General features: G+C 41.3%; 1 protein-coding gene across 2 annotated transcripts in view; it reads left to right on the top strand.

The window, feature by feature from the left end:
- The first annotated feature begins 337 nt into the window (after positions 1–337).
- LOC139418113 (Rho guanine nucleotide exchange factor (GEF) 12b) overlaps positions 338–27,229 on the top strand; it is a 121,077-nt gene continuing 94,185 nt past the window's right edge. For both annotated transcript variants that reach the window (XM_071167317.1, XM_071167316.1), the window contains exon 1: positions 338–1,254. In XM_071167317.1, the coding sequence (XP_071023418.1) occupies positions 1,223–1,254 (32 nt within the window). In that variant the 5' untranslated portion in view covers positions 338–1,222. The remainder of the gene's footprint in view (positions 1,255–27,229) is intronic.

The following is a 27,229-nucleotide window of genomic DNA, read 5'->3' as shown; positions in this document are numbered from 1 at the left end:
GATAAATCATGTGCAATACATTGGCCATCTACTGGTCTGTATTTTAGCATTTTCTTTAGAATCATGACGATCCCATTTGCTGGCCAGCCAAACTAGCTGCTGACAGCGTTTTGAAAGTTCTATTCCGAAAATGTACTCTTTCGTTTGGGTTTCAATGCATGTAATTCCATTAAAAGTAGTCAAATAGGAAATAACGTTAGGCTACTGAAAACGGAATTTGTCGAGATCCGTGTGTTGCTTTCAAAAGTTGCTGTTACGAATGCTGTGTGCGGACAAGAGGAAAGGAGCTTTTTTTCCCCTTTTGGGGGGTGTGGGTGGGAAAGCGTTTCCTTTTTCCATCCGCACTACAGTACAGTAAAGAACGAGAGGCCTGTTCGAAAGTGAAGATCACTCATGTAAATTAACTGGGGATTCGGAAAACCTTTAGAACGCGGCGAGGATCACTTTCATTGTTGTCAAAGTTTAGGAAATTATTCGTGGCATGAAAGACCAATTTCGTCTGGGATAACATTAGGGGCGAATTGGGAATGTTACCATGAAAACATTTCGGAAGGAAAAATAAGGGACACTCGAAAGAAGCCAAGCTTCATTTGAGATAACTTAATTAAAGGAAAACTATGACCAGGAGTCTTCTCGACGATCAAGGACGAGTCTTGTCAAGATATTGTTCAAAGGAGTAACTTTGTGAAGTGGTATTTCTCATGGAAACAAATATGTTGCCAGTCTGCTAATATTTTCCCGGTGGTCCATTGACAAAGACTATTGCTGACAGCGGCAGGCGATGCCCAGGCTACAATGTGTTCGCATTTAATGTTTCTCCTGAAGATATTGAGAGGTTAACTTTTTATTTTCTCGGAACATTTCACCATATTCAGTGTTATCAATGTAACTGCGTTATTTCATGCACGCCCCTGTAATGGTTTTAAAGAAGAACATGTTTATACTTACCTCTGATATCTCTCTCTGGCCACATTTTCTACATCAATAGCTGGAATAAACAAAATAAGCCAACGAATTCAAGTCTACATTGTGGAATAGCCCATGTATATGTTCTTATTTTAATGGATTCAAATATTTTTTATCGTTGTGGAACGCTCTTGGACGGACATTGAAAAGGTCAAGACGTAGTCATTCTCCAAAATACAGAGGTTGTCGTTTTGGTAAAAATGCTAGTTGGATAAAAAAAAGCCTACGTCGGGGAAAAACACATAACGGAAGCCCAATGAGCGGCATACAGTCAACACTCCCTGAAAGGTAAATCATATCTAAAAACCACGATGTAGCTCAACTCCTATACGGGCGTCGCAATCAATGTCATTTCACTTTTGCAGTTGTATTTGTCCCTCCCTTCGCAAGGCTATGTATTGGTATTTTGTGGCCAGCAGTATATTGTCATGTAGACTAGCTATGCACAAAATGTGATCTGGCCATGTCATGTTTTCAGGCCAGAGGTGTACTACAAAGCAGGATCAACGAGGGAGCCAGCTAACTTTGATAAATAAAATACTATTGATTTTCTGGGTAATTAAGAAAGCTAAACTTAGATATATGTTTTTGGTTGTTGAATCCATTAGACCATGTCCATTTAATGCTCATCTTAAACAATACATAGTTATTTCAGAATGTTCTGGGAAGCTAGCTGGCTAAGTCATAGCCCATTCAAAGATGCGAACTACCTTCTGTGTTAAAACTGGTTAAATTAGTGTACAGTAAGTTTATATTTTGCATTTGTGAAATTATTGTTGATGTGATATAAAAGTATAGGGCGTTTTTTAATGTTTCTAGAACCCTACCGACATTGAGAATTGATTCACGTTTAGATGGCTGTTTTGGTTGCGAGAGACAATTCGCCTTTTAACAGAGCATGTAAGGTCCTTGGACTACAAGGAGTGACGTTAGTCTCCTTTAGTCCATTATTGGGCTAGCTAAATCATTGATCTCGCTTTGTAGTATACCCCTCGGGACCAAATAAGTTGTTGTTTGTTTTCGAACCCCTCTTTTCCCCCTTTCTATTGTGATTAGATTAGTCTGATTTGCTCCATAAGTAATACGACATGCTCCGTGTGGGGCATCTCCTATTCAATTATTGCTGCTTTAGTACCAGGAACATTATTGCATGTCTTGTTAATCCTAGAAATGTCATATACCAAATATGATTTGGGTATTCTATTATGGGTATTCTATGTGCTGTCCTTCAGTGAAAGTGGATAGCAAAGCACAGGGATTTAAGTGGTGACAGTAGCCTGTGCACTTCTTATTTTACTTAACTAGGCAAGTCAGTTAAGAACAAATTCTTATTTTCAGTGACTGCCTAGGAGCAGTTGGTTAACTGTCTTGTTCAGGGGCTGAACAACATTTTTACCATGCCAGCTTGGGTGTTCGATCTTGCAAACTTCCGATTACTAGTCCAATGCGCTATCCACAAGGCTATCTGCTGCCCCGTGGATGAAGAGGACTTCATTTGGATAACCTGATAACCTGGAATCTGTGCCCAACTCAGTTTGGTGTGGGTGTGTAAAGATTCATGTTGAGTCTTGTACTGGAGTTTATTCAACTTTAAGTCATCTGTTTATCGAGAAGGGGAGGGGAGAGGACATTAACAGGTGCTACTGTGTCAAGAGCTCAAAACCAAACCAGAAAACTAAAAAAATATATATTTAATTTATTGTCGCATATAGGTGCAGTGAAATGTGTTGTTTTACAGGGTCAGCCATTGTAGTATGGCGGCCATGGAGCAAATTAGGGTTAAGTGCTTTGGTCAAGGGCTCATTAACAGATTTTTCACCATGTCGACTCGGGTACTCAAACAAACGACCTTTCGGTTACTGACCCAAAGCTCTAACTGCTAGGCTACCTGACCCAATGCTCCCAACTGCTAGGCTACCTGACCCAATGCTCCCAACTGCTAGGCTACCTGACCCAATGCTCCCAACTGCTAGGCTACCTGACCCAATGCTCCCAACTGCTAGGCTACCTGACCCAAAGCTCCCAACTGCTAGGCTACCTGACCCAATGCTCCCAACTGCTAGGCTACCTGACCCAATGCTCCCAACTGCTAGGCTACCTGACCCAAAGCTCCCAACTGCTAGGCTACCTGACCCAAAGCTCCCAACTGCTAGGCTACCTGACCCAAAGCTCCCAACTGCTAGGCTACCTGACCCAATGCTCCCAACTGCTAGGCTACCTGACCCAAAGCTCCCAACTGCTAGGCTACCTAACCCAATGCTCCAACTGCTAGGCTACCTGACCCAAAGCTCCCAACTGCTAGGCTACCTGACCCAATGCTCCCAACTGCTAGGCTACCTGACCCAATGCTCCAACTACTAGGCTACCTGACCCAATGCTCCAACTGCTAGGCTACCTGACCCAATGCTCCAACTGCTAGGCTACCTAAATGCTCCAACTGCCAGGCTACCAATACAGAAACTACAATTCAGAAACAATACAATACAGAAACTACACTCTATCATGTGGAATAAAGAGTCATGCAGCTCTGTCTAATATATTCCTATTTGAAACATGAATAGTCTGCCCCATCGAATAAACCCACCAACATATCTGGACAACAACAAAACATGCTATAGGAGAGTAGACAGCCATGCCTCCTTTGCTCTTGACATCGTATTTGTGTCGTGACAAGGAATTTTGGAATGAAATGGAGTCTTCTTAAACCCAAAAGCGTTTGGATTTTTCAGAACTGTTGTACATTTTTTCCATTGGTGCCAGTCTCGAATGCTTCGGCTGGCCTTCCTTTCATTGCACTTTCCTAGCCTAAATGTCAGGGAATGGAAAATACATTTATTTCAGCAGTTTTGTTTCCAGCACATTCACAGTACTTCATTTATTTGTACCATCTTGACACTCCACTGTCTCTACACTCTTCTAAGGAAAGACAAAAGCTAGAGGCACTCATGATTGGCCTCAAAAGTCAAATAGTGTTTTGATGTCTTTAACCTCTATAATCTGTATACAGATAACAAGATTAAGCTATTATCTTTTTGCACAGTTGTTGTGCAACTACTGCCTCCTTCACATTGTATTGCTTGCATCTGATGTTTTTGTATCACCAAGCCAATCACATTTTTATTTCCAGGACTGTAGCTTCTGGTTTCATGATCATGTCATGCGGTTTTCCAGAGGTCAAGGTACTCAGGCTTGCAAAACTTCCGGAATATTCAGTAATTTAGGTAATTAATGCTGAAATCCTCATATTAAACACCAATGGTATTCCCTAAGTTTATGGTTTATATTTAGGATTATGTTTTACAGCTTTGATATTCTACTTTTTATAGAATTATATATATATATATTACATGTGATAATGCCATGTCCCAGGCCCCAAGAACCTGCTTCAAGCTGATTTGCTAAAAAAAAAAAGGGCTATATTGTGGGAAAGTCACCGGAGCATGAAAATCTTAAGTTTACAATACTACATTTGAGAAACATTTCAGATGATAACAAATGTTTTATGATACTGTAGATTTTGTTCAAGAAATCTTTAAGATTTGAATGTCTATTTCAGACTGTGACATCCATAACAGAGGTTGTAACATCCATAACAGTAGTTTTTCCTCCCTAAATTAATTAATGGGAATGACAATCTTTTTAAAATGATAATTTTTGTGTGCAGCCAATCCTTACCTTTGAAATGGCTATCCATGTTTTGACCTAAGACAAATTCACAGACTTATGCTAATATGTTCAGCCTTCTCAAAAAGCTTATCCATTTCATGTAACATCCATAACACCTCTTATTTGCTTTATTTCTCCAACATGCTAATATTTACAAGTCCGCTTTTTGGGATATACACTCCCCCCAAGGTGTACTATAGACACAAATCAACAGTTTCATTCATATTTTGTTTGTCCATTCTATGAGACAAGTTGTGATTTTGCGTGCAAATGTAACATCTATAACGCTGGAATCGGCCAAATGCATTGACCTTTACTAGAGGAATATTATCAACATTCTAAACGATCCAACCATGCCCCCTACAAAACGCTGTGGGTTATGGACATTTTCAGTGGTTTGCCTATAGCCAAAAGCCCTTTGTGTTGGCAGTGGCGCCGGTATATCCTACCTCTGGTGCCCACTTGTATAAAGGCATGCTAGTGGGTGGAGTTCCTTCATGGTGCCCAGGCAGATGAGTTCCTCCACCTCCCAGCACAACCCTGCATTAAGCAGGGACTCTTGCAGGCTCCCAGGAAAACATGCACTACCCAGGGCCGGATACAGCCATGAGCTGATAGGCCAAGCCAGGAAGCAGGGTCATCATGATCATCATCTCCTCTGTATGCTTAGCCCATCGCCTCTGCTTAAGGAGAGAGCACCAGCACAGTGGAGCAGCACTGCTCCGGCTTTGTTGGAGTCCCTGCCTATTATTGTGAAGTGTTTACTACTTTGGGCCCCTTTTGGTTGTCCAAAAATTTCTCCAGAGGGTCCACAACAGAAGAGCATGAGTGTTTTATTTCCATTTCATTTTGGTTGAAAGCAGCAAATCAATCATGTAGGTTAGTAAAGATTCAAATATGGTTTTGGACAGTACGTAAGTGATACAGCAATTCAACTGAATTTCCCACACCCTGCATGCAACGCACTAAGTCTTATTTTAGGTCTAGAGATCCTCACTGTATTTGACAGACTGATCTTTTAATTAAGATATTGATTACACTAAAACAGACCAAATGGATTGCCCTTTGTCAGTTGAATATCGGAGCACTATTGACATGTATAGTTTGTTTCATTGCCAGAAAACCTCGTATGTCTATGACTGACTGCCACAGAGGGCCAGGGTGTCCAGGGCCTGTTGGAAGTATCATGCTTGAATGACTGATGAAGGCTGGGACATGCGACTGGCTCTCTTTGCTCTTTGTCACTGAGTTTAGCTGATCTGGGTATTTTCACCCCCCACCCGCCCTCACGGGAAGTGGTGACATCACTGATAAACAATGTCTGTCAGCCCGGCCAGGCCACCAGCCCTTCTTGACAGAGCCGCTGGCCAGAGCGGTGCAGAATGGGAATGAGCTGAGCCTCCCTGTCATTCTACGCCCTTGACAAATTACAGCATCAAGGGCCCTGTTTATTTGAGCAGAGGGTCTGTTACAATGTTTTGACTATGTTAGAACATGTTTGGTTCTGTTACATTGTTTTACTATGTTAGAACATGTTCGGTTCTGTGACAGTGTTATGACTATGTTAGAACATGTTTGTTCTGAATGTAGTTTAGTCATGTCTAGAGGTCGACCGATTAATCGGAATGGCCAATTTAATTAGGGCCGATTTCAAGTTTTCATAACAATCGGAAATGGGTATTTTTGGACACCGATTTGGCCGATTTTTTTTTTACACCTTTATTTCATCTTTATTTAACTAGGCAAGTCAGTTAAGGACACATTCTTATTTTCAATGACGGCCTAGGAACGGTGGGTTAACTGCCTCGTTCAGGGGCAGAACGACAGATTTTCACCTTGTCAGCTAGGGGGATCCAATCTTGCAACCTTACAGTTAACTAGTCCAAAGCTATAACCACCTGCCTATCGTGGCACTCCATAAGGAGACTGCCTGTTATGCGAATGCAGTAAGCCAAGGTAAGTTGCTAGCTAGCATTAAACTTATCTTGTAAAAAACAATCAATCATAGTCGCTAGTTAACTACACATGGTTGATGATATTACTAGTTTATCTAGCGTGTCCTGCGTTGCATATAACCTGACTGAGCATACAAGCATACAAGTATCTGACTGAGCGGTGTTAGGCAGCAGCAGGCTCGTAGGCATTCATTCAAACATCACTTTAGTGCGTTTTGTCAGCAGCTCTTCGTTGTGCGTCAAGCATTGCGCTGTTTATGACTTCAAGCCTATCAACTTCTGAGATTAGGCTGGTGTCACCGATGTGAAATGGCTAGCTAGTTAGCGGGGTGCGCGCTAATAGCGTTTCAAATATCACTCGCTCTGAGACTTGGAGTGTTTGATCCCCTTGCTCTGCATGGGTAACACTGCTTCAAGGGTGGCTGTTGTGTTCCTGGTTCGAGCCCAGGGAGGAGCGAGAAGAGGGACGGAAGCTATACGGTTACACTGGCAATACTAAAGTGCCTATAAGAACATCCAATAGTCAAAGGTTAATGAAATACAAATGGTATAGAGGGAAATAGTCCTATAATTCCTATAATAACTACAACCTAAAACTTCTTACCTGGGAATATTGAAGACTCATGTTAAAAGGAACCACCAGCTTTCATATGTTCTCGTGTTCTGAGCAAGGAACTTAAACGTTAGCTTTCTTACATGGCACATATTGCACTTTTACTTTCTTCTCCAACACTTTGTTTTTGCATTATTTAAACCAAATTGAACATGTTTCATTATTTATTTGAGGCTAAATTGATTTTATTTATGCGTTATATTAAGTTAAAATAAGTGTTCATTCAGTATTGTTGTAATTGTCATTATTACAAATACATTTTTAAAAATCGGCAGATTAATCGGCAGAATAAATTCAACCACACCTTTGTTTTATCAGAAACCCGGATAGCAACCTCTGTCCAGTGAAGTCCACAAAGAATATTGCATGTACAGTGACAGACAGTTACATGAGCTACAGCATGGTCAAGCAAGTTAATGTTTCCAACATTTTCAGACCACTAAACAACTATTGATTTAGAACCACAGAGTTACTGCAAGTCGCAAAGAAAACACGAGCTGCCTTCACTTTTCCAGCACCATTTCAACTTCAATATTTAATTTTTAATATCACCTCTGCTTAGTTTAATACAGTGACAACTAAATGATACCAAAAACAATTTAGTGCAATCCATGTAAACTAAATATGATGTGGCTGTCCATTGTTCTGATTTCTGTGTGTGTACGTTCGTGCAAGTAGAAAAATGTTGACTCACTGTACTTGTAGAGAAACGGCAATGCCTTCCTCCTCTCTTTTATGCTGACGATCACTCTGTCATACAGTACACACTTTTATATTTTTGATGTCATAGGCTACTTGACTAAAATGCTTGTTCGCTAGCCTAACTTCCATTAATGTGTAACATTAGCTTGTTAGCATTAGCCTTCTACATCTAGCTACATGTTGAACTTCCATCCTCTCAGGCCAGAGGCACAACAATGTATGAATTTATGGTTGGATCAGAATCACCGTTATAATCATTGGTCAGAACAGAGAATGTACTAAAACCACAAGTCCAAATCCCTATTTCCATTCATGGCTAATTTAGGAAAGGGATCATTTTAGCTAGCTAGCCACCGGAGGACAACAACACAACGATATGCAACAATTCAAGTTTTACTGTCAATGACGTATGCTCTCAATGGGATTTGATAGGAGTGACTCCAAATCAAAGCTGGCTACACTTTACACATTCACTGGACCATTCTCTGTTGAGCTCACTCAGTTTAGCTCATCTCTGATTGGCAAATTCTTTATACTTTTTTTTTCAAGAGAGGCCAGATGCTCGCTGGTTTCCCTTGCCTCAATGCTACGGGCGGCAACAATGTCATACTCGTTTAGACCAGACAGTTTCAGATAGATGGCCTACACGTAGAGACAGAGGGGCACTGTTTCCCTCGTTCGGATGCTTTCTCCTCTGATACATTCAGCCTCTTGCGAATTGGAAGGAAAATGATGAAACACAGAGAGACGAAAAATACATGATTTAATCATAAATAAAGAAATAAAATATTGGTCAATGTTTTGAGGAAGCCTGGCTTCCCTTGGCATCCATGAATACAAACCACTCATCAAATAAGTGATACAGGAAGTTTGCTACAAATGGGCATCTGAAATGTAACCTAACATACACAAAATGCTTTGCCAGTGGTGGTTTATTTAATAACCTCTTTTTTTTGTCATTTCTTGACGCCAGGATGGCGAAAGCCTTTGTCATTTTAACACCTGTCTGAAATGGAATGGGGGTAAATGTTTTTTTTTATTTTTATGTCTCAAACAAAAGCTTGGGTGTCTGGTGCCGTGATGGTGGACCCTCCTTGTGCTGAGATGATTATCAGCAGATAAGACTGTGCACAGGTGTGTATTGTCATCCTCAGTGGAGACCTAAGATTAACTTGTATGAGCTAGGCCAAGGAACAACTTAGATAAAATCACCCTTGTAAGTCTTTTGGGTTTTGGAGTGAAGATACTATGAGTTACTGCTAAACATTGTTACTCATAGGAATGAGTGGTTTGGGATGGATTACCATCTCTTGGAAGGAAAACCTTTTCACTTATATTGTAATTAATAATAGATGATACAGTGGCTTGCGAAAGTATTCACCCCCTTGGCATTTTTCCTATTTTGTTGCCTTACAACCTGGAATTAAAATACATTTTTTGGGGGGTTGTATCATTTGATTTATACAACATGTCTACTACCACTTTGAAGATACAAAATATTTTTTATTGTGAAACAATCAAGAAATAAGACGGAAGAAACAGAACTTGAGTGTGCATAACTATTCACCCCCCCCAAAGTCAATCGTTTGTAGAGACACCTTTTGCAGCAATTACAGCTGCAAGTCTCTTTGGGTATGTCTCTATTAGCTTGGCACATCTAGCCACTGGGAGTTTTGCCCATTCTTCAAGGCAAAACTTCTCCAGCTCATTCAAGTTCGATGGGTTCCGCTGGTGTACAGCAATCTTTAAGTCATACCACAGATTCTCAATTGGATTGAGTTCTGGGCTTTGACTAGGCCATTCCAAGACATTTAAATGTTTCCCCTTAAACCACTCAAATGTTGCTTTAGCAGTATGCATTGTCCTGCTGGAAGGTGAACCTCCATCCCAGTCTCAAATCTCTGGAAGACTGAAACAGGTTTCCCTCAAGAATTTCTCTGTATTTAGTACCATCCATCATTCCTTCAATTTTGACCAGTTTCCCAGTCCCTGCCGATGAAAAACATTGGTGTTCTCGGGATGATGAGAGGTGTTGGATTTGGACAGACATAGCTTTAGTCTCATTTTAGTCTCATCTGACCAGAGTATCTTCTTCCATATGTTTGGGGAGTCTCCCACTTGCCTTTTGGTGAACACCAAACGTGTTTGCTTATTTTCTTCTTTAAGCACAGTTTTTTTTTCTGGACACTCTTCCATAAAGCCCAGCTCTGTGGAGTGTACAGTTTAAAGTGTTCCTATGGACACCTATGGACACAGTTTAAAGTGTTCCTACTCTAATCTCCACTGTGGAGCTTTGCTGCTCCTTCAGGGTTATCTTTGGTCTCTTTGTTGCCTCTCTGATTAATGCCCTTCTTGCCTGGTCCATGAGTTTTGGCGGGCGACCCTCACTTGGCAGGTTTGTTGCGGTGCCATATTTCTTCAATTTTTTAATAATGGATTTAATGGTGCTCCGTGGGATGTTCAAAGTTTCTGATATTTTTTTATAACCCAACACTGATCTGTTCTTCTCCACAACTTTGTCTTAAACCTGTTTGGAGAGCTCCTTGGGCTTCATGGTGCTACTTGCTTGATGGTGCCCTTTGCTTAGTGGTGTTGCAGACTCCGGGGCCTTTTAGAACAGGTGTATATATATACTGAGATCATGTGACAGATCATGTGACACTTAGATTGCACACAGGTGGGCTTTATTTAACTAATTATGTGACTTCTGAAGGTAATTGGTTGCAACAGATCTTATATAGGGGCTTCATAGCAAAGGGGGTGAATACATATGCACGCACCAATTTTCTTCTTATTATAAAAATAAAATAAAAATTGTTAAACAAGTTATTTTTTTTCCACTTCACCAACTTGGACTATTTTGTGTATGTCCATTACATGAAATCCAAATAAAAATCTATTTAAATTACAAGTTGTAATGCAACAAAAAAGGAAAAATGCCAAGGGGGATGAATGCTTTTGCAAGGCACTGTATATCATAGAAATCTTCAAACACTGGACAGTTACTTTAAGAAAGTCAAAGGCTATTAAGCTAATAAGAAGAGTAGTTCAATCCAGTCATTTTGTTGATGTGGCCATGTGTCAATGCTTCTACAGCACCAAAATATGAAAACCTTGCATGCCTTGTCAGGCAGTGAGCACCCTCAACAGGGTCGGGGAAATCGGAAGCATCTGGTTTTCAGGGGAAATGGAAAGAGCCTGTGACACGACTACCGCTTTTGGATGTTAACAAGGCGACACTCCATCTTAACTCCTCCTCCACATTTACTAGATTGGTTGAACAGTGCAGAAGAGAACCCCCCCCCCCCCTCCCCCCCCTACATTTTAAAAATATTTTTCTCGTCAGGATCAGAAAGAAAGAAACGCCGCTCAGGCTACGTTAGGTTAGGCTGTTAATAAAGGGGATCCCTTTTCCAACCAAGGGTCACAGTCCATTTTACTCTGAGGCGATAGTCAGAAATGTGTTCATTTTAAGCTTTGCATGATTACTAGCGCTAAACTTTTCAACTGCCACTTTGTTACATCATTAAGGTCCTTAAAGATAGCAGGGGTGTGCTGGCTGAGTGAAGCTCTTCTTCAACACTGGCTTTACTCTGTTCGGTCAGCTGACGATCACCAGCTTTAGTCTGCATGTTTCAGTGTGCTCATTGGCAGAGGTTTAGTGGGTGAACCTACAGAAAAAGCACTGATAGCCTACATCTCACCACTACAATCACTGCTTTGCTGTATGGGCCCTTCTTATTAATTAAATCAATTAATTGCCTGTTTAGTGTGTGTCTGTATGGATCACAAAGGCTGTGTTTACACAGCCACCCTAAAAACCCAAATCTGTTTTTCTTTCTATTTTCAATCTTTTTTTCTGATTGTCCACACTCAGTTTTACATGTGACCCATATCAGATTTGCACATCCACATTGATGTAGCCTCTGAAGTAGCACACAGATGCAATGCTCAATTCCTGTCACTGTTTTTTTTTTCAATTTTTGGTCATGTTAACAGCAGGTCATGTGCAAGAAAATCAGAGCGTACAGACAGAGGTCACATAGGATCAGGTTTGTATCAGGATTCAGATCCACATATGGAGGTGGTATAAATCTGACATCAAAAGATCAGATTCAATGTGTTTTTTTGCTGTTTACACATTAGGGAAAATATCCGTTGGATATCAGATATGCAAATTATCGGCAAAATATCTGAATTGGGCTTCCTGTGTAAATGCAGCCTTAGACCTGTCAACTTTGACTGACATACAGACTTGCCTTGCTGGACTACACCTATCAGGCTAGCACTTACGCTGGCACACTAGCTATTTTCATTAGTGTTTGTTTGATTGTACCCATTGATTCTTGAAGAACTTAGAAATGCCTCGTGCTTATTTCAGTTGTCGTATCCCATCAAAACCCAACATATAAGTTCTTTCACTCCAATGTTTGTAAACAAAGTAAATGTAAACAAACACTATATAGCCTCAAAACATGGCGAAACTACAATTTTTTATATCAAGGATGGTCAGTCCTTGCATCCATAGCTCTAGCTATGAATTTGAGAGTGGTTACATTTCTCCAGCCCTATCCCTCAGCTTTTTACCGAAAAAAGTGTAGACACTTGTTTTTTCAAGTGTCTACACGAACAGCTACAACCTGAAGTAATTATGTCCTTAGGTTATTGTTTGCCCTCTGAGTATCGTGATCAGCTGTCTCTTTCCCTCTCTCTCTCTTTTCACCCTTCACTTTCCTCTACTTTCAGCATGTCTTGGCTTGAACTACAGACAACTTTTTCTAGATGAGAACCACACCCAATGGAGTCAGGGATTGAATAACCAGGTAGTCCATTTGGACTGGTATAGGCACTGCAAAGATCTTTTCCACATAACTCAAGCAGTATTATGCAGAGATAGACAGTCCTCAACTTCATGGAGCTGGATGCTTTACGTCAAGCAGAGCTAGTCAAACATGACTTTCATCGACGTTGTTTCTTAATTTAAAATGCTTAGAAGCAGTTTGCCACCTTAGTGAAAGTAGCTAATAACGGAGCTAAAATCTAGCTACTAAAATCTAGCTAAAGTATGTGAACCCTTTGGAAATACCTGGATTTTTGAATATATTGGTCATCAAATTTGATCTGATCTTCATCAAGGTCACAACAATAGACAGACACGTTCTGCTTAAACTAATAACACACAAACAATGATACGTGTTCATGTCTTTATTGAACACACCGTGTAAAAATTCACAGCGCAGGGTGGAAAAAGTATGCAAAACTTTGGATGTAATAACTGGTTGACCCTCCTTTGGCAGCAATAACCTCAAACAAACTGTTTCTGTAGTTGTGGATCAGACCTGCAACACAGGTCAGGAGGAATTTTTTTACCATTCCACTTTACAAAACTGTTTCAGTTCAGCAATATTCTTGGGATGTCTGGTGTGAACTGCTCTCTTGAGGTCATGCCACAGCATCTCAATCAGGTTGAGGTCAGGACTCTGACTGGACCACTCCAGAAGGCGTATTTTCTTCTGTTGTTGATTTGTTGATTTACTTCTGAGTTTTGAGTCGTTGGCCTGTTGCTTCAACCAACGTCTGTTGAAGTTCAATTGGTGGACAGAGGTTCAATTGGTAACATTCTCCTGCAAAATGTCTTGATAAACTTTGGAATTCATTTTTCCGTCGATGATAACAAGCTGCCCAGGCCCTGAGGCAGCAAAGCAGCCCCACACCATGATGCTCCCTCCACCATACTTTACAGTTGGGATGAGGTTTTGATGTTGGTGTGCTGTGCATTTTTCCCCCACACATAATGTTGTGTGTTCCTTCCAAACAACTCAACTGTAGTTTCATCTTCCCACAGAATATTTTAGTAGCGCTGTGGAACATCCAGGTGCACTTTTGCAAATTTCAGATGTGCAGCAATGTTTTTTTTGGACCACAGTGGGTTCTTCCGTGGTGTCCTCCCATAAACACCATTCTTGTTTAGTGTTTTACGTATCGTAGACTCGTCAACAGAGATGTTAGCATGTTCCAGAGATTTCTGTAAGTCTTTAGCTGACACTCTAGGATTCTTCTTAACCTCATTGAGCATTCTGCACTGTGCTCTTGCAGTCATCTTTGCAGGACAGCCACACCTACCACTCCTAGGGAGAGTAGCAACATTGCTGAACTTTCTCCATTTATAGACAATTTGTCTTACTGTGGACTGATGAACATCAAGGCTTTTAGAGATACTTTTGTTTTGTAACCCTTTCCAGCTTTATGCAAGTCAACAATTCTTAATCTTAGGTCTTCTGAGATGTTCGAGGCAATCTTAGGTCTTCTCTTTTGTTAGAGGCATGGTTCACATCAGACAATGCTTCTTGTGATAGCAAAGTCAAATGTTGAGAGTGTTTTTTATAGGGCAAGGCAGCTCTAACCAACATCTCCAATCTTGTCTTGTTGATTGGACTCCAGGTTAGCGGACTCCTGACTCCAATTAGCTTTTGGAGAAGTCATTAGCCTTGGGGTTCACATACTTTTTCCCAACCTACACTGATAATGTTTAAATGATGTATTCAATATAGACAAGAAAAATACAATAATTTGTGTGTTATTAGTTTAAGCACACTCTGTTTTTCTATTGTTGTGACTTAGTTGAAGATCATGTCTAATTTGATCACCAATTTATGCAGAAATCCAGGTATATTCCAAAGGAATCACATACTTTGTCTTGCCACTGTATGTTACTTGGTGTAATAGGAGATAGAAACTTTGTGGACCAACAATATGCGAAAAGTCTCCAGTATTTGTGGCCAGTGGGAGCCATGGAGCTGTGTTGTGTGTGTGTGGGGGGCCTGCTTGGTGCTCAGTTCCCACAGGAAATAGCAGAGAGAGAGACAGAGGGAGAAAAAGAGAAAGACCCCTCTTGAAAAGGGAGGAGCTCCTCTCTCTCTCTCTCTATCTGTCTGTCCTCTCGCTTGGTGTGGTGTGTGTGTGTGTGTGTGTGTGTGTGTGTGTGTGTGTTTGTGTGTGTGCGCACGCTTGTATTAGTGTGTGTGCGAGGAGCAGTGCAGTCCAGCACAGATCCTCGTGCCCCACACACGTGACGGAGCGCTCAACTTTCCCAGCTGCATCAGTCACCATGGAAACTAACAGTAATATTCGGCAGCTTTCCCATCCTCCCCCTCCCCCCTCTTCACTCCCTCCCTCTGCCAACAGTGAAGAGGGAGGAAAATGACTTCCTCAGGATAGCCTGACTGGCGACTCTCACAGTGACCCCCACCAGCCGACACTTATTGAGAATGCTCGCTATCACTTCACAGGCCACTCATATCTAACTGACTGTTTTCTCACCACCGACTCCATTCACATATCTTTTACCTTGATCTTGTTGTCTGTGGGTCCAGTAGTTTCCTCTAACAGAAAGTTGTCCCATTTTGCTATCTAGCCCTTAATTTAGCACAGGCTAGGTCCATTAGGTGCTTTAAGCATACTGTAGAACTTCGGTCCAACTTTTAACAGACTACAACTTTTGACGCTAAATGAATTCTTCATAAACTCCATAAAGGCTTATATACAGTGGGGCAAAAAAGTATTTAGTCAGCCACCAATTGTGCAAGTTCTCCCATTTAAAAAGATGCGAGAGGCCTGTAATTTTCATTATAGGTACACTTCAACTATGACAGACAAAATTAGAAGAAAAAATCCAGAAAATCACATTGTAGGATTTTTTATGAATTTATTTGCAAATTATGGTGGAAAATAAGTATTAGGTCACCTACAAATAAGCAAGATTTCTGGCTCTCACAGACCTGTAACTTCTTTGTTAAGAGGCTCCTCTGTCCTCCACTCGTTACCTGTATTAATGGCACCTGTTTGAACTTGTTATCAGTATAAAAGACACCTGTCCACAACCTCAAACAGTCACACTCCAAACTCCACTATGGCCAAGACCAAAGAGATGTCAAAGGAAACCAGAAACAAAATTGTAGACCTGCACCAGGCTGGGAAGACTGCATCTGCAATAGGTAAGCAGCTTGGTTTGAAGAAATCAACTGTGGGAGCAATTATTAGAAAATGGAAGACGTACAGGACTGATAATCTCCCTCGATCTGGGGCTCCACGCAAGATCTCACCCCGTCGGGTCAAAATGATCACAAGAACGGTGAGCAAAAATCCCAGAACCACACGGGGGGGACCTAGTGAATGACCTGCAGAGAGCTGGGACCAAAGTAACAAAGCCTACCATCAGTAACACACTACGCCGCCAGGGACTCAAATCTTGCAGTGCCAGACGTGTCTCCCTGCTTAAGCCAGTACATGTCCAGGCCCGTCTGAAGTTTGCTAGAGAGCATTTGGATGATCCAGAAGAAGATTGGGAGAATGTCATATGGTCAGATGAAACCAAAATAGAACTTTTTGGTAAAAACTCAACTCGTCGTGTTTGGAGGACAAAGAATGCTGAGTTGTATCCAAAGAACACCATACCCACTGTGAAGCTTGGGGGTGGAAACATCATGCTTTGGGGCTGTTTCTCTGCAAAGGGACCAGGACGACTAATCCGTGTAAAGGAAAGAATGAATGGGGCCATGTATCGTGAGATTTTGAGTGAAAACCTCCTTTCATCAGCAAGGGCATTGAAGATGAAACGTGGCTAGGTCTTTCAGCATAACAATGATCCCAAACACACCGCCCGGGCAACGAAGGAGTGGCTTCGTAAGAAGCATTTCAAGGTCCTGGAGTGACCTAGCCAGTCTCCAGATCTCAACCCCATAGCAAATCTTTGGAGGGAGTTGAAAGTCCATGTTGCCCAGCAACAGCCCCAAAACATCACTGCTCTAGAGGAGATCTGCATGGAGGAATGGGCCAAAATACCAGCAACAGTGCGTTGCAACAACACCTTGTGAAGACTTACAGAAAACGTTTGACCTCTGTCATTGCCAACAAAGGGTATATAACAAAGTATTGAGATAAACTTTTGTTATTGACCAAATACTTATTTTCCACCATAATTTGCAAATAAATAAATTAAAAATCCTACAATTTGATTTGGATTTTTTTTTCTCATTTTGTCTGTCATAGTTGAAGTGTACCTATGATGAAAATTACAGGCCTCTCTCATCTTTTTAAGTGGGAGAACTTGCAAAATTGGTGGCTGACTAAATACTTTTTTTGCCCCACTGTAGATGTTTTATACATCATTCATTAGTAACTGACATGCCATATAGTGTGTGGCAAAAGTGTTATGTCACATTTTGCAAGTCACAAGATGCTTTGACATTTTATATCACCCATCCAGTATGGAGCTATTGTGTTTTTTTCTAAAACCCTAATCTTCATAGCCCTAGCCATACGATTACCTTCAACTGGTTTCACATGAGCAATTGGTCATTTGAAAAAAGTGGTATTTTTCTTGAAGCCAAACCAAACATATGCATTGTATCCATCACTAGCAACACAGCACTCTGTCCTTTGATATTGTTGTCTTCAATAGCTTGATTTCATAGCAGCTACAACAGAAATGCTGATGATCTGTTTCCTCAGAATTCTCCAGTAATTGGGTAAGACGTCAAGCACATCATGTTGCTGGGGAAAAACGATTACCTGAATGTTACAGTCCAGGATGGCTCTTATGTTGCCCAATATTGTGTTGGCCTGAAGTGAGTTGGATTGATTGCAGCCCACCTCAGAGACAGTTGTGCTCTGAAGTGATGCCAGGGTCAGTGTGTCTGGAGAGAGAAAGTGAGAGAGATGTGCCAATCTAAACATTCCAGAGAAGTGTTATGGCCGCTGAATTCTCATGGATTTATGTATAGTGTTAAACATGAGGTGTGTTCTCGATGAGAAGGTCAGTGTTGAGCAAAAAAATAGATGTGTTTGGAAACTGTGACCGCAAAGAAATCTGCACCAGTTGGGTATATTTCATCTATTTTTCATGTTCAATAAGCCGCCATATTTGTTGCACAAATTTTGCGCACATTTTCTTTTGCTTTTCAAAATTAGCCATCATTCACGAGTCGGTGACTTATGCCATTTAATTTCATTTAGCTTTTTTAAAAAAAAATTAAATCACTTGATTAGAGCTTCAAATCCCATTTAACCCCGCAGCCAAAATTAAGCTACTTTATTTATGTAACATAGGAATTGCATGAGTAAGCGAAGGAAATAGGCCGTATGCATCAAGGTGAGTTGGCTTGGCATACATGTGGCGCACCAGGGAGGGAGAGAAAGATAGAGAGTCGGGGTGGGGACCGCTGCTGCTACTGCTGTCACCCATGTAGCCTTGCTTTAGGTAGTGCACCTGGACCTGCAGGCCTCTAGTTTCTGTTCCGGGCTCCCCCACATGCCTTGCTTTCTCAAGCCCACTGGAGCGAGTCTCAACAGGAGGCAGAGTCGTGGCCACCCCGCCGCTATCGTCACACACACTCACATGCACAATGCACACACCTACACACAAGATTCATACACAGTCTGATTCATACACACAAACACTCATTACATACACACACACTCAAACACGTTATGCACACAAAGACATAACCCATGCGAGCCCACCCTGCCAGGCTCTGGATGACCCCAGCTGGCAACATCTGGCCTGGCTGCAGATAAGAGGTGGGGTCGCTAGATACGCCCCTTCACGTCTTTATCACTGCCATCAAATAACAGTAGGCCAACTTCCTGCGCTAACGGACCATTACCAAATCACCAGAGCTGCCTGTGTGTGTGTGTGCGTGTGAGAGAGTGGGTGTGTGTGTGGAAGACAGGGGGAGGGTTGGTGTTTGTGGAAGTGTGTGTGATCACATGCAACTGTCTGCACAGACAGTTTGACAAGTTGACATGTTGGTCAGGTGCAGGTAGATAGAGTAGGTATCCTAGTCAGGAGTGGTGCCTACTTCACAGCCTGGGTGAAAGGGATGCACTTTTTGTTGCAAGAAAAGTCTAGTCTACATCAGCAATGCATCATTGTCAGGAGCAGTAGCTTGGGGATAAGTGTGCCTGAATGCAAAGCAATGTACCTTTTGACCCTTGCAGCTGACTGAAAAAACGGTTGCAAAAGGTTGCAAAACAGCTGTGCAACTTTTCATGTTCTCTAGACTTTTGAAGTGCAAAGTTTAAATAGCTTTTTTTGCTGAACAGTTAGCACAGGTTTGATATTGTCATTCAATTTAAAAAAATGTTAATGTCGAGTTTTTCATTATAATTACTTTGCATAGTGAGTCACTCATACACTCACAAACCCCACCTGATATTCTGTCAGTATCAAGGATCATTTTAGTCTGACAAAGAACGGTATCCTGTCTTTCCCTTTAGTTAAAGGCAGGATACCTTTCAGCAAAGCTCCTCTGTGTTCATGCGTTTGAGGTGCTGTTTGTCGGCCTAGGTGTGGTATTCTCCCACACATGCATAGACAGCAGCAGTGTGGAGGACCATTGAAATGTTTGCACACTGTTCTCACTCGCTCTTAGTTACCCTACCACAAAGACAACTGCTGAGCAAAGGGCTTTTCGTTTTGTTCTCCCTAAACAAAGTAGGAAAAAATGTAGAGCCCAACTAGTTATAGTGAGACTGTTTGCGTCTAAATGGACTCAGTAGAGGAGATGTCTTTGTCAGGCCAAGAAACCACTTGAAATTCTACAGCTGTTAGATGTGAAAGGGAGTTGTTTGTACAATGGAGGACTCTTCCTACCTCTCAGTTCTTAAACAGGTGTGAAGTCCAGACATGAACTTCTGTGACAATGAGAAACAAGCTCAGGTTCTGCTGATCTTCTGTGAACTAACATGCCATGTTGATAAATGTTTTTGACTTAGTTTTGTAGGGAGAACATGAGTCACCTGGGGGGAAAAGGGCTGCGATGACTGGAACCTGGGCCTTTTGCTATCTCCAGCCCTCTGTGTAGTTCAGCATGTACTCTGCTGTGATCATCCCAGAGGAATTGTCTGGTATTTTTGGTATCTGAGACATGACTATTGTTGTAAAAAAAAAAAAGGCCCTCTTGATAACTGTATGGTTATAAATAGCCCAGAGAGGAGACACTCCCTGAACACTGATGAAGGGATAGGCAGGCAGGCAGATTTTAGCTATGACGCTAATAGCTATGACGCTAATCCTAGTCATACAGTGGTTGAGCTAGCTCAGTCGGTTTTATGTTGTTGTGGAACGGACTCACCTGACCTTTTTTGTTACATATCCTAGTTGCAGTGGTGGAAAAAGTACCCACATTTTAATTTAATTTAACTAGGCAATCAGTTAAGAACAAATTCTTATTTTCAATGACGGCCTAGGAACAGTGGGTTAACTGCCTTGTTCAGGGGCAGAATGACATTCATTTTTACCTTGTCAGCTCAGGGATTTGAACTTTCAACCTTTCGGTTACTAGTCTAACCACTAGGCTACCTGCTGTATTTGTCAGATGTGCCAAATACAACAGGTATAGAAAGACCTTACAGTGAAATGCTTACTTACACTCCCTTAACCAACAATGCAGTTTTAAGAAAATACCCCCCCAAAAAGTAAGAGATAAGAATAACAAATATTTAAAGAGCCGCAGTAAATAACAATAGCAGAACTATATACAGGGGGTACCGGTACAGAGTCAATGTGCGGGGCACTGGTGTCGAGGTAATTGAGGTAATGTGTACATGTAGGTAAAGTTATTAAAGTGACTATGCATAGATAATAACAGAGAGTAGCAGCAGCGTAGAAGGGGGGGGGGGGGGGGGGGGGGCAATGCAAATAGTCTGGGTAGACATTTGATTAGATGTTCAGGAGTCTTATGGCTTGAGGTTGAAGCTGTTTAGAATAGAGGTCGACCGATTATGATTTTTCAATACCGATACCGATTATTAGAGGACCAAAAAAGCTGATACCGATTAATTGGACGGTTTTTATAGATATTATTTGTAATAATGACAATTACAACAATACTGAATGAACAATGAACACTTTAAACTTAATATAATAAATAAATAAAATCTATTTAGTCTCAAATAAATAATGAAACATGTTCAATTTGGTTTAAATAATGCAAAAACACAGTGTTGGAAAAGAAAGTAAAAGTGCAGTATGTGCCATGTAAAAAAGCTAACATTTAAGTTCCTTGCTTAGAACATGAGAACATATGAAAGCTGGTGGTTCAATATTCCCAATTCTACAATATTCCCAGTTAAGAAGTTTTAGGTTGTAGTTATTATAAGAATTATGACGCGTCAACTATTTCTCTCTATACCATTGTATTTCATATACCTTTGAGTATTGGATGTTCTTATAGGCACTTCAGTATTGCCAGCCTAATCTCGGGAGTTGATAGGCTTGAAGTCATAAACAGTGCTGTGCTTCAAGCATTGCTAAGAGCTGCTGGCAAACACAGTAAAGTGCTGTTTGAACGAATGCTTACGAGCCTGTTGCTGCAGACTGCTCTATCAAATATCAAATCATAGACTTACTTATAATATAATAAACACAGAAATAAGAGCCTTTGGTCAATAACATGGTCAAATCCGGAAACTATCATTTTGTAAACAAAACTTGTATTATTTTCAGTGAAATATGGAACCATTCTGTATTTTATCGAATGGGTGGCAACCCTAAGTCTAAATATTGCTGTTACATTGCACAACCTTCAATGTTATGTCATAATTATGTACAATTCTGGCAAATTAATTATGGTCTTTGTTAGGAAGAAATGGTCTTCACACAGTTCGCAACAAGCGAGAAAGGCACCTAGTGATTATGTGAAGATTGATTGTTTAATGCTAGCTAGCAACTTCCCTTGTCTCCTTGCAGCCACAAGGTCCTTTTGACGCTGCACTCGCGTAACAGGTGGTCAGTCTGCCACGCAGTTTCCTCGTTTATTGCAAAGTAATCGGCCATAATCGGCGGCCAAAAAGGCAGATTACCGATTGTTATGAAAACTTGAAATCGACCCAAATTAATCGGCCATGCCGATTTAACCTGTTGCGACGACCAAACCCGGATCCGGGATTCTATTTATAGACCTAAGCTCATTACCATAACGCAACGTTAACTATTCATGAAAATCGCAAATGAAATGAAATAAATATGCTAGCTCTCAAGCTTAGCCTTTTGTTAACAACACTGTCATCTCAGATTTTCAAAATATGCTTTTCAACCATAGGAAAACAATCATTTGTGTAACAGTAGCTAGCTAGCGTAGCATTTAGCGTTAGCATTAGCGTTAGCATTAGCGTTAGCATTTAGCAGGCAACTATCACAAAAACAAGTAAAGCCTTCAAATAAAATAACTTACCTTTGAAGAACTTCTGATGTTTTCAATGAGGAGACTCTCAGTTAGATAGCAGATGCTCCGTTTTTCCAAAAAGATTCTTTGTGTATTAGAAATAGCTCCGTTTTGTACATCACATTTGGCTACCAAAAAAAAAAAAAAAAAAAAAAAAAAAAAAAACGAAAATTCAGCCCTCAAAACGCGAACTTTTTTCCAAATTAACTCCATAATATCGACTGAAACATGGCAAACGTGGTTTAGAATCAATCCTCAAGGTGTTTTTCCACATATCTCTTCAATGATATATCCTTCGTGGAAGCCTGGTTTCTCCTTGCTCTCAAATGGAAAAATAATTGCACCTGGCTTTACGCTCCAATTTCGACGCAGGGACACCAGGAGGACACTTGGAAAATGTAGTCTCTTATGGTCAATCTTCCAATGATATGCCTACAAATACGTCACAATGCTGCTAACACTTTGGGGGAACGACAGAAAGTGTAGGCTCATTCCTTGCGCAATCACAGCCATATAAGGAGACAATGGAAAACAGAGCTTCAGAAATTCTGATCATTTCCTGGTTGATGCATCATCTTGGTTTCGCCTGTAGAATGAGTTCTGGGGCACTTACAGACAATATCTTTGCAGATTCTGAAACTTCAGAGTGTTTTCTTTCAAAAACTGTCAAGAATATGCATAGTCGAGCATCTTTTTGTGACAAAATATCGCGCTTAAAACGGGAACGTTTTTTATCCAAAAATGAAATAGCGCCCCTAGAGATCAAAGAGGTTAATTGGTCGAATTCTAGTTTAGAAGCCTCTTGGACCTAGACTTGGCGCTCTGGTACCGCTTGCCATGTGGTAGCAGAGAGAACAGTCTAGGACTAGTGTGGCTGGAGTCTGACAATTTTTATGGTCTTCCTCTGACACCGCCTGGTATAGAGGTCCTGGATGGCAGGAAGCTTGACCCCGGGGATGTACTGGGCCGTACGTACTACCCTCTGTAATGCCTTGTGGTCGGAGGCCCGAGCAGTTGCCATACCAGTCAGTGATGCAACCAGCTCTCGATGGTGCAGCTGTAGAACGTTTTGAGGATCTGAAGACCATGCCAAATCTTTTCAGTCTCCTGAGGGGGAACAGGTTTTGTCGTGCCCTCTTCACGACTGTCTTGGTGAGATTGGACTATGTTAGTTTGTTGGTGATGTGGATTGCACAGAACCTGAAGCTCTCAACCTGTTCCACTACAGCCCCCTCAATGAGAATTGGAGCGTGCTCGGTCCTTCCTTTCCTGAAGTCCACAATCATCTCCTTTGTCTTGTTCACATTGAGGGAGAGGCTGTTGTCCTTGCACCACACAGTCAGGTCTCTGACCTCCTCCCTATAGGCTGTCTCATCGTTGTCGTTGATCAGGCCTACCACTGTTGTGTCATCTGCAAACTTAATGATGGTGTTGAAGTCGTGCCTAGCCGTGCAGTCATGTGTGAACAGGGAGTACAGGAGGGGACTGAGCACCTGTGTTGAGGATCAGCGTGGCGGATGTGTTGTTACCTACCCTCACCACCTGGGGGCGGCCCGTCAGGAAGTTCAGGATCCAGTTGCGGAGTGAGGTGTTTTAGTCCCAGGGTCCTTAGCTTAGTGATGAGCTTTGAGGGCAGTACGGTGTTGAACGCTGAGCTGTAGCCAATGAATAGCATTCTCATATAGGTGTTCCTTTTGTGCAGGTGTGAAAGGGCAGTGTGGAGTGCAATAGAGATTGTCATACGTGAGTAAAAGTAAAGATATCTTAATAGAAAATGACTCAAGTAAAAGTGAAAGTCACCCAGTAAAATACTACTTGAGTAAAATTCTAAAAGTATTTGGCTTTATATGTACTTAAGAATCAAAAGTAAATGTAATTGCTAAAATATACTTAAGTATCAAAAGTTAAAGTATAAATTGTTTAATATTCCTAATTTTAAGCAAACCAGAGGGCACCATTTTCTTATATATATATATTTTTTTACGGATAGCCCGGGGCACACTCCAACACAACAGCCAGATCAGGGGCAGTAGGGATGACCAGGGATGTTTTCTTGATAAGTGCATGAATTGGATGTCCTGCTAAGCATTCAAAATGTAATGACTACTTTTGGGTGTCAGGGAAATGTATGGAGTAAAAATTACATTATTTTCTTTAGGAATGTAGTGAAGTAAAACTTACCCCCAAAAAACTACTTAAGTAGCACTTTAAAGTATTTTTACTTAAGTATTTTACACCACTGCTTATTTGGTAGGATACTCAACCTTATATAACCTTAGCAAGGTTCATGTACTTAGGCTACAATAGTTACAAGGGTTTTTGTGGGACGCTCGAGAGACTACAATAGGATGAAATGCAGCTAGCAATAGATGTCAACAAAGTTTAGTTTGAATTTGCCCACAAGTTGAATTTGTGGGCATTAGTCCTGTATCATGTGAATACAACCAATAACGCGGCACTGTCTAACTTTATTTCAGACTGAGGCAGAAGTGTCTAAGGCCCGTTGATGCCCTATTGTCAGTCATGAAATCTTGGCTACGTCAGTGACCAATTAAATTGTTTTGATATTATAAAGTAGGAGAACCCATTAAAGCGATACTGCGTTATTCTGGCAATTAAACCTTTTTTTCTATTTACCCAGAGTCAGTGCAATGACTCGAAATCTACAGGTACAGAAGCATATGCTAGCGTATCCATAGACTTCCAGTCATTGTGCTAGACCAGGATAGCATTGGCTCGCGAAACTGCCTCTAAAGGCGTCTGCATGCTTCAGTTCGACTGGCGCCTAGCTGACCTCGGCTAGCCAAACCGAAAGAGTGTGCTCACATAGTCCCTTAAAAGACCTTTGCTTGAAAAACTAGAAAAAAGTGGCAATAGGCCATTTTGAGATGCCATAGCCTGTCATGTCCTTAAAATAGTCAGAATTAATCTAAAATTACTCTGATTACGTGATGTTTGGTGCAGTATTTCTCAATGAAAAATGTACATGAAAACGAGTCATCTCTCATTGAATGACAAAAAATACTTTAATGAAGAATCCCTACTGTTGACCAATCACTGACGAAGGGGCATAGACTTCGGCTTGCCTCTATAAAAAATGTTGTTTGCTCTAACAGCCGAAAAAACCCTCACCGACGTGAAAAACAATCAAAAACGTCACAAAATCTTCAGAACTGTTTCAAATCGAATCAAATGTATTTATATAGCTCATCTTACATCAGCTGATATATCAAAGTGCTGTACAGAAACCCAGCCTAAAACCCCAAACAGCAAGCAATGCAGGTGTAGAAGCACGGTGGCTAGGAAAAACTCCCTAGAAATGCCAAAACCTAGGAAGAAACCTAGAGAGGAACCAGCCTATGAGGGGTAGCCAGAACTCTTCTGGCTGTGCCGGGTGGAGATTATAACATAACATGGCCAAGATGTACGGCTGCTTTTTGTTCTATGTTGCTATATCTGTATGCTACGTCTTGCTTGTCCTGTGTTGCTCTGTCTGTATGCTATGTCTTGCTTTTCCTATGTTGCTATTGTCTATTTTGTAATTGTTTTTAATAACCTGCCCAGGGACTGCGGTTGAAAATTAGCCGGCTGGCTAAAACTAGCACTTTTACTGAAATGTTGATTAATGTGCACTGTCCCTGTAAAAATAAACTCAAACTCAAGATGTTCAAATGTTCATAAATGACCAGCATGGTCAAATAATATTAATCACAGTGAACAAGTCAGGTTTCCATAGCCGCAGGCAGAACAGTTGAAACTGGAGCAGCAGCACGGCCAGGTGGACTGGGGACAACAAGGAGTTATCATTTTTTATTTATTTTATTTATTTATTTATTTCACCTTTATTTAACCAGGTAGGCTAGTTGAGAACAAGTTCTCATTTGCAACTGCGACCTGACCAAGATAAAGCATAGCAGTGTGAACAGACAACACAGAGTTACACATGGAGTAAACAATTAACAAGTCAATAATACAGTAGAAAAAAGGAGAGTCTATATACATTGTGTGCAAAAGGCATGAGGAGGTAGGCGAATAATTACAATTTTGCAGATTAACACTGGAGTGATAAATGATCAAATGGTCATGTACAGGTAGAGATATTGGTGTGCAAAAGAGCAGAAAATAAAATCAGTATGGGGATGAGGTAGGTAAAAATTGGTGGGCTATTTACCGATAGACTATGTACAGCTGCAGCGATCGGTAAGCTGCTCAGATAGCAGATGTTTGAAGTTGGTGAGGGAGATAAAAGTCTCCAACTTCAGCGATTTTTGCAATTCGTTCCAGTCACAGGCAGCAGAGAACTGGAACGAAAGGCGGCCAAATGAGGTGTTGGCTTTAGGGATGATCAGTGAGATACACCTGCTGGAGCGGGTGTTGCCATCGTGACCAGTGAACTGAGATAAGGCGGAGCTTTACCTAGCATGGACTTGTAGATGACCTGGAGCCAGTGGGTCTGGCGACGAATATGTAGCGAGGACCAGCCGACTAGAGCATACAGGTCGCAGTGGTGGGTGGTATAAGGTGCTTTAGTGACAAAACGGATAGCACTGTGATAAACTGCATCCAGTTTGCTGAGTAGAGTGTTGGAAGCAATTTTGTAGATGACATCGCCGAAGTCGAGGATCGGTAGGATAGTCAGTTTTACTAGGGTAAGTTTGGCGGCGTGAGTGAAGGAGGCTTTGTTGCGGAATAGAAAGCCGACTCTAGATTTGATTTTCGATTGGAGATGTTTGATATGAGTCTGGAAGGAGAGTTTACAGTCTAGCCAGACACCTAGGTACTTATAGATGTCCACATATTCAAGGTCGGAACCATCCAGGGTGGTTATGCTAGTCAGGCGTGCGGGTGCAGGCAGCGAGTGGTTGAAAAGCATGCATTTGGTTTTACTAGCGTTTAAGAGCAGTTGGAGGCCACGGAAGAAGTGTTGTAAGGCATTGAAGCTCGTTTGGAGGTTAGATAGCACAGTGTCCAAGGACGGGCCGGAAGTATATAGAATGGTGTCGTCTGCGTAGAGGTGGATCAGGGAATCTCCCGCAGCAAGAGCAACATCATTGATATATACAGAGAAAAGAGTCGGCCCGAGAATTGAACCCTGTGGCACC

This window comes from Oncorhynchus clarkii, chromosome 10, assembly GCF_045791955.1.
Source record: "Oncorhynchus clarkii lewisi isolate Uvic-CL-2024 chromosome 10, UVic_Ocla_1.0, whole genome shotgun sequence".
NCBI lineage: Eukaryota > Metazoa > Chordata > Actinopteri > Salmoniformes > Salmonidae > Oncorhynchus > Oncorhynchus clarkii.
This window is presented reverse-complemented; position numbering and strand designations above follow the sequence as displayed.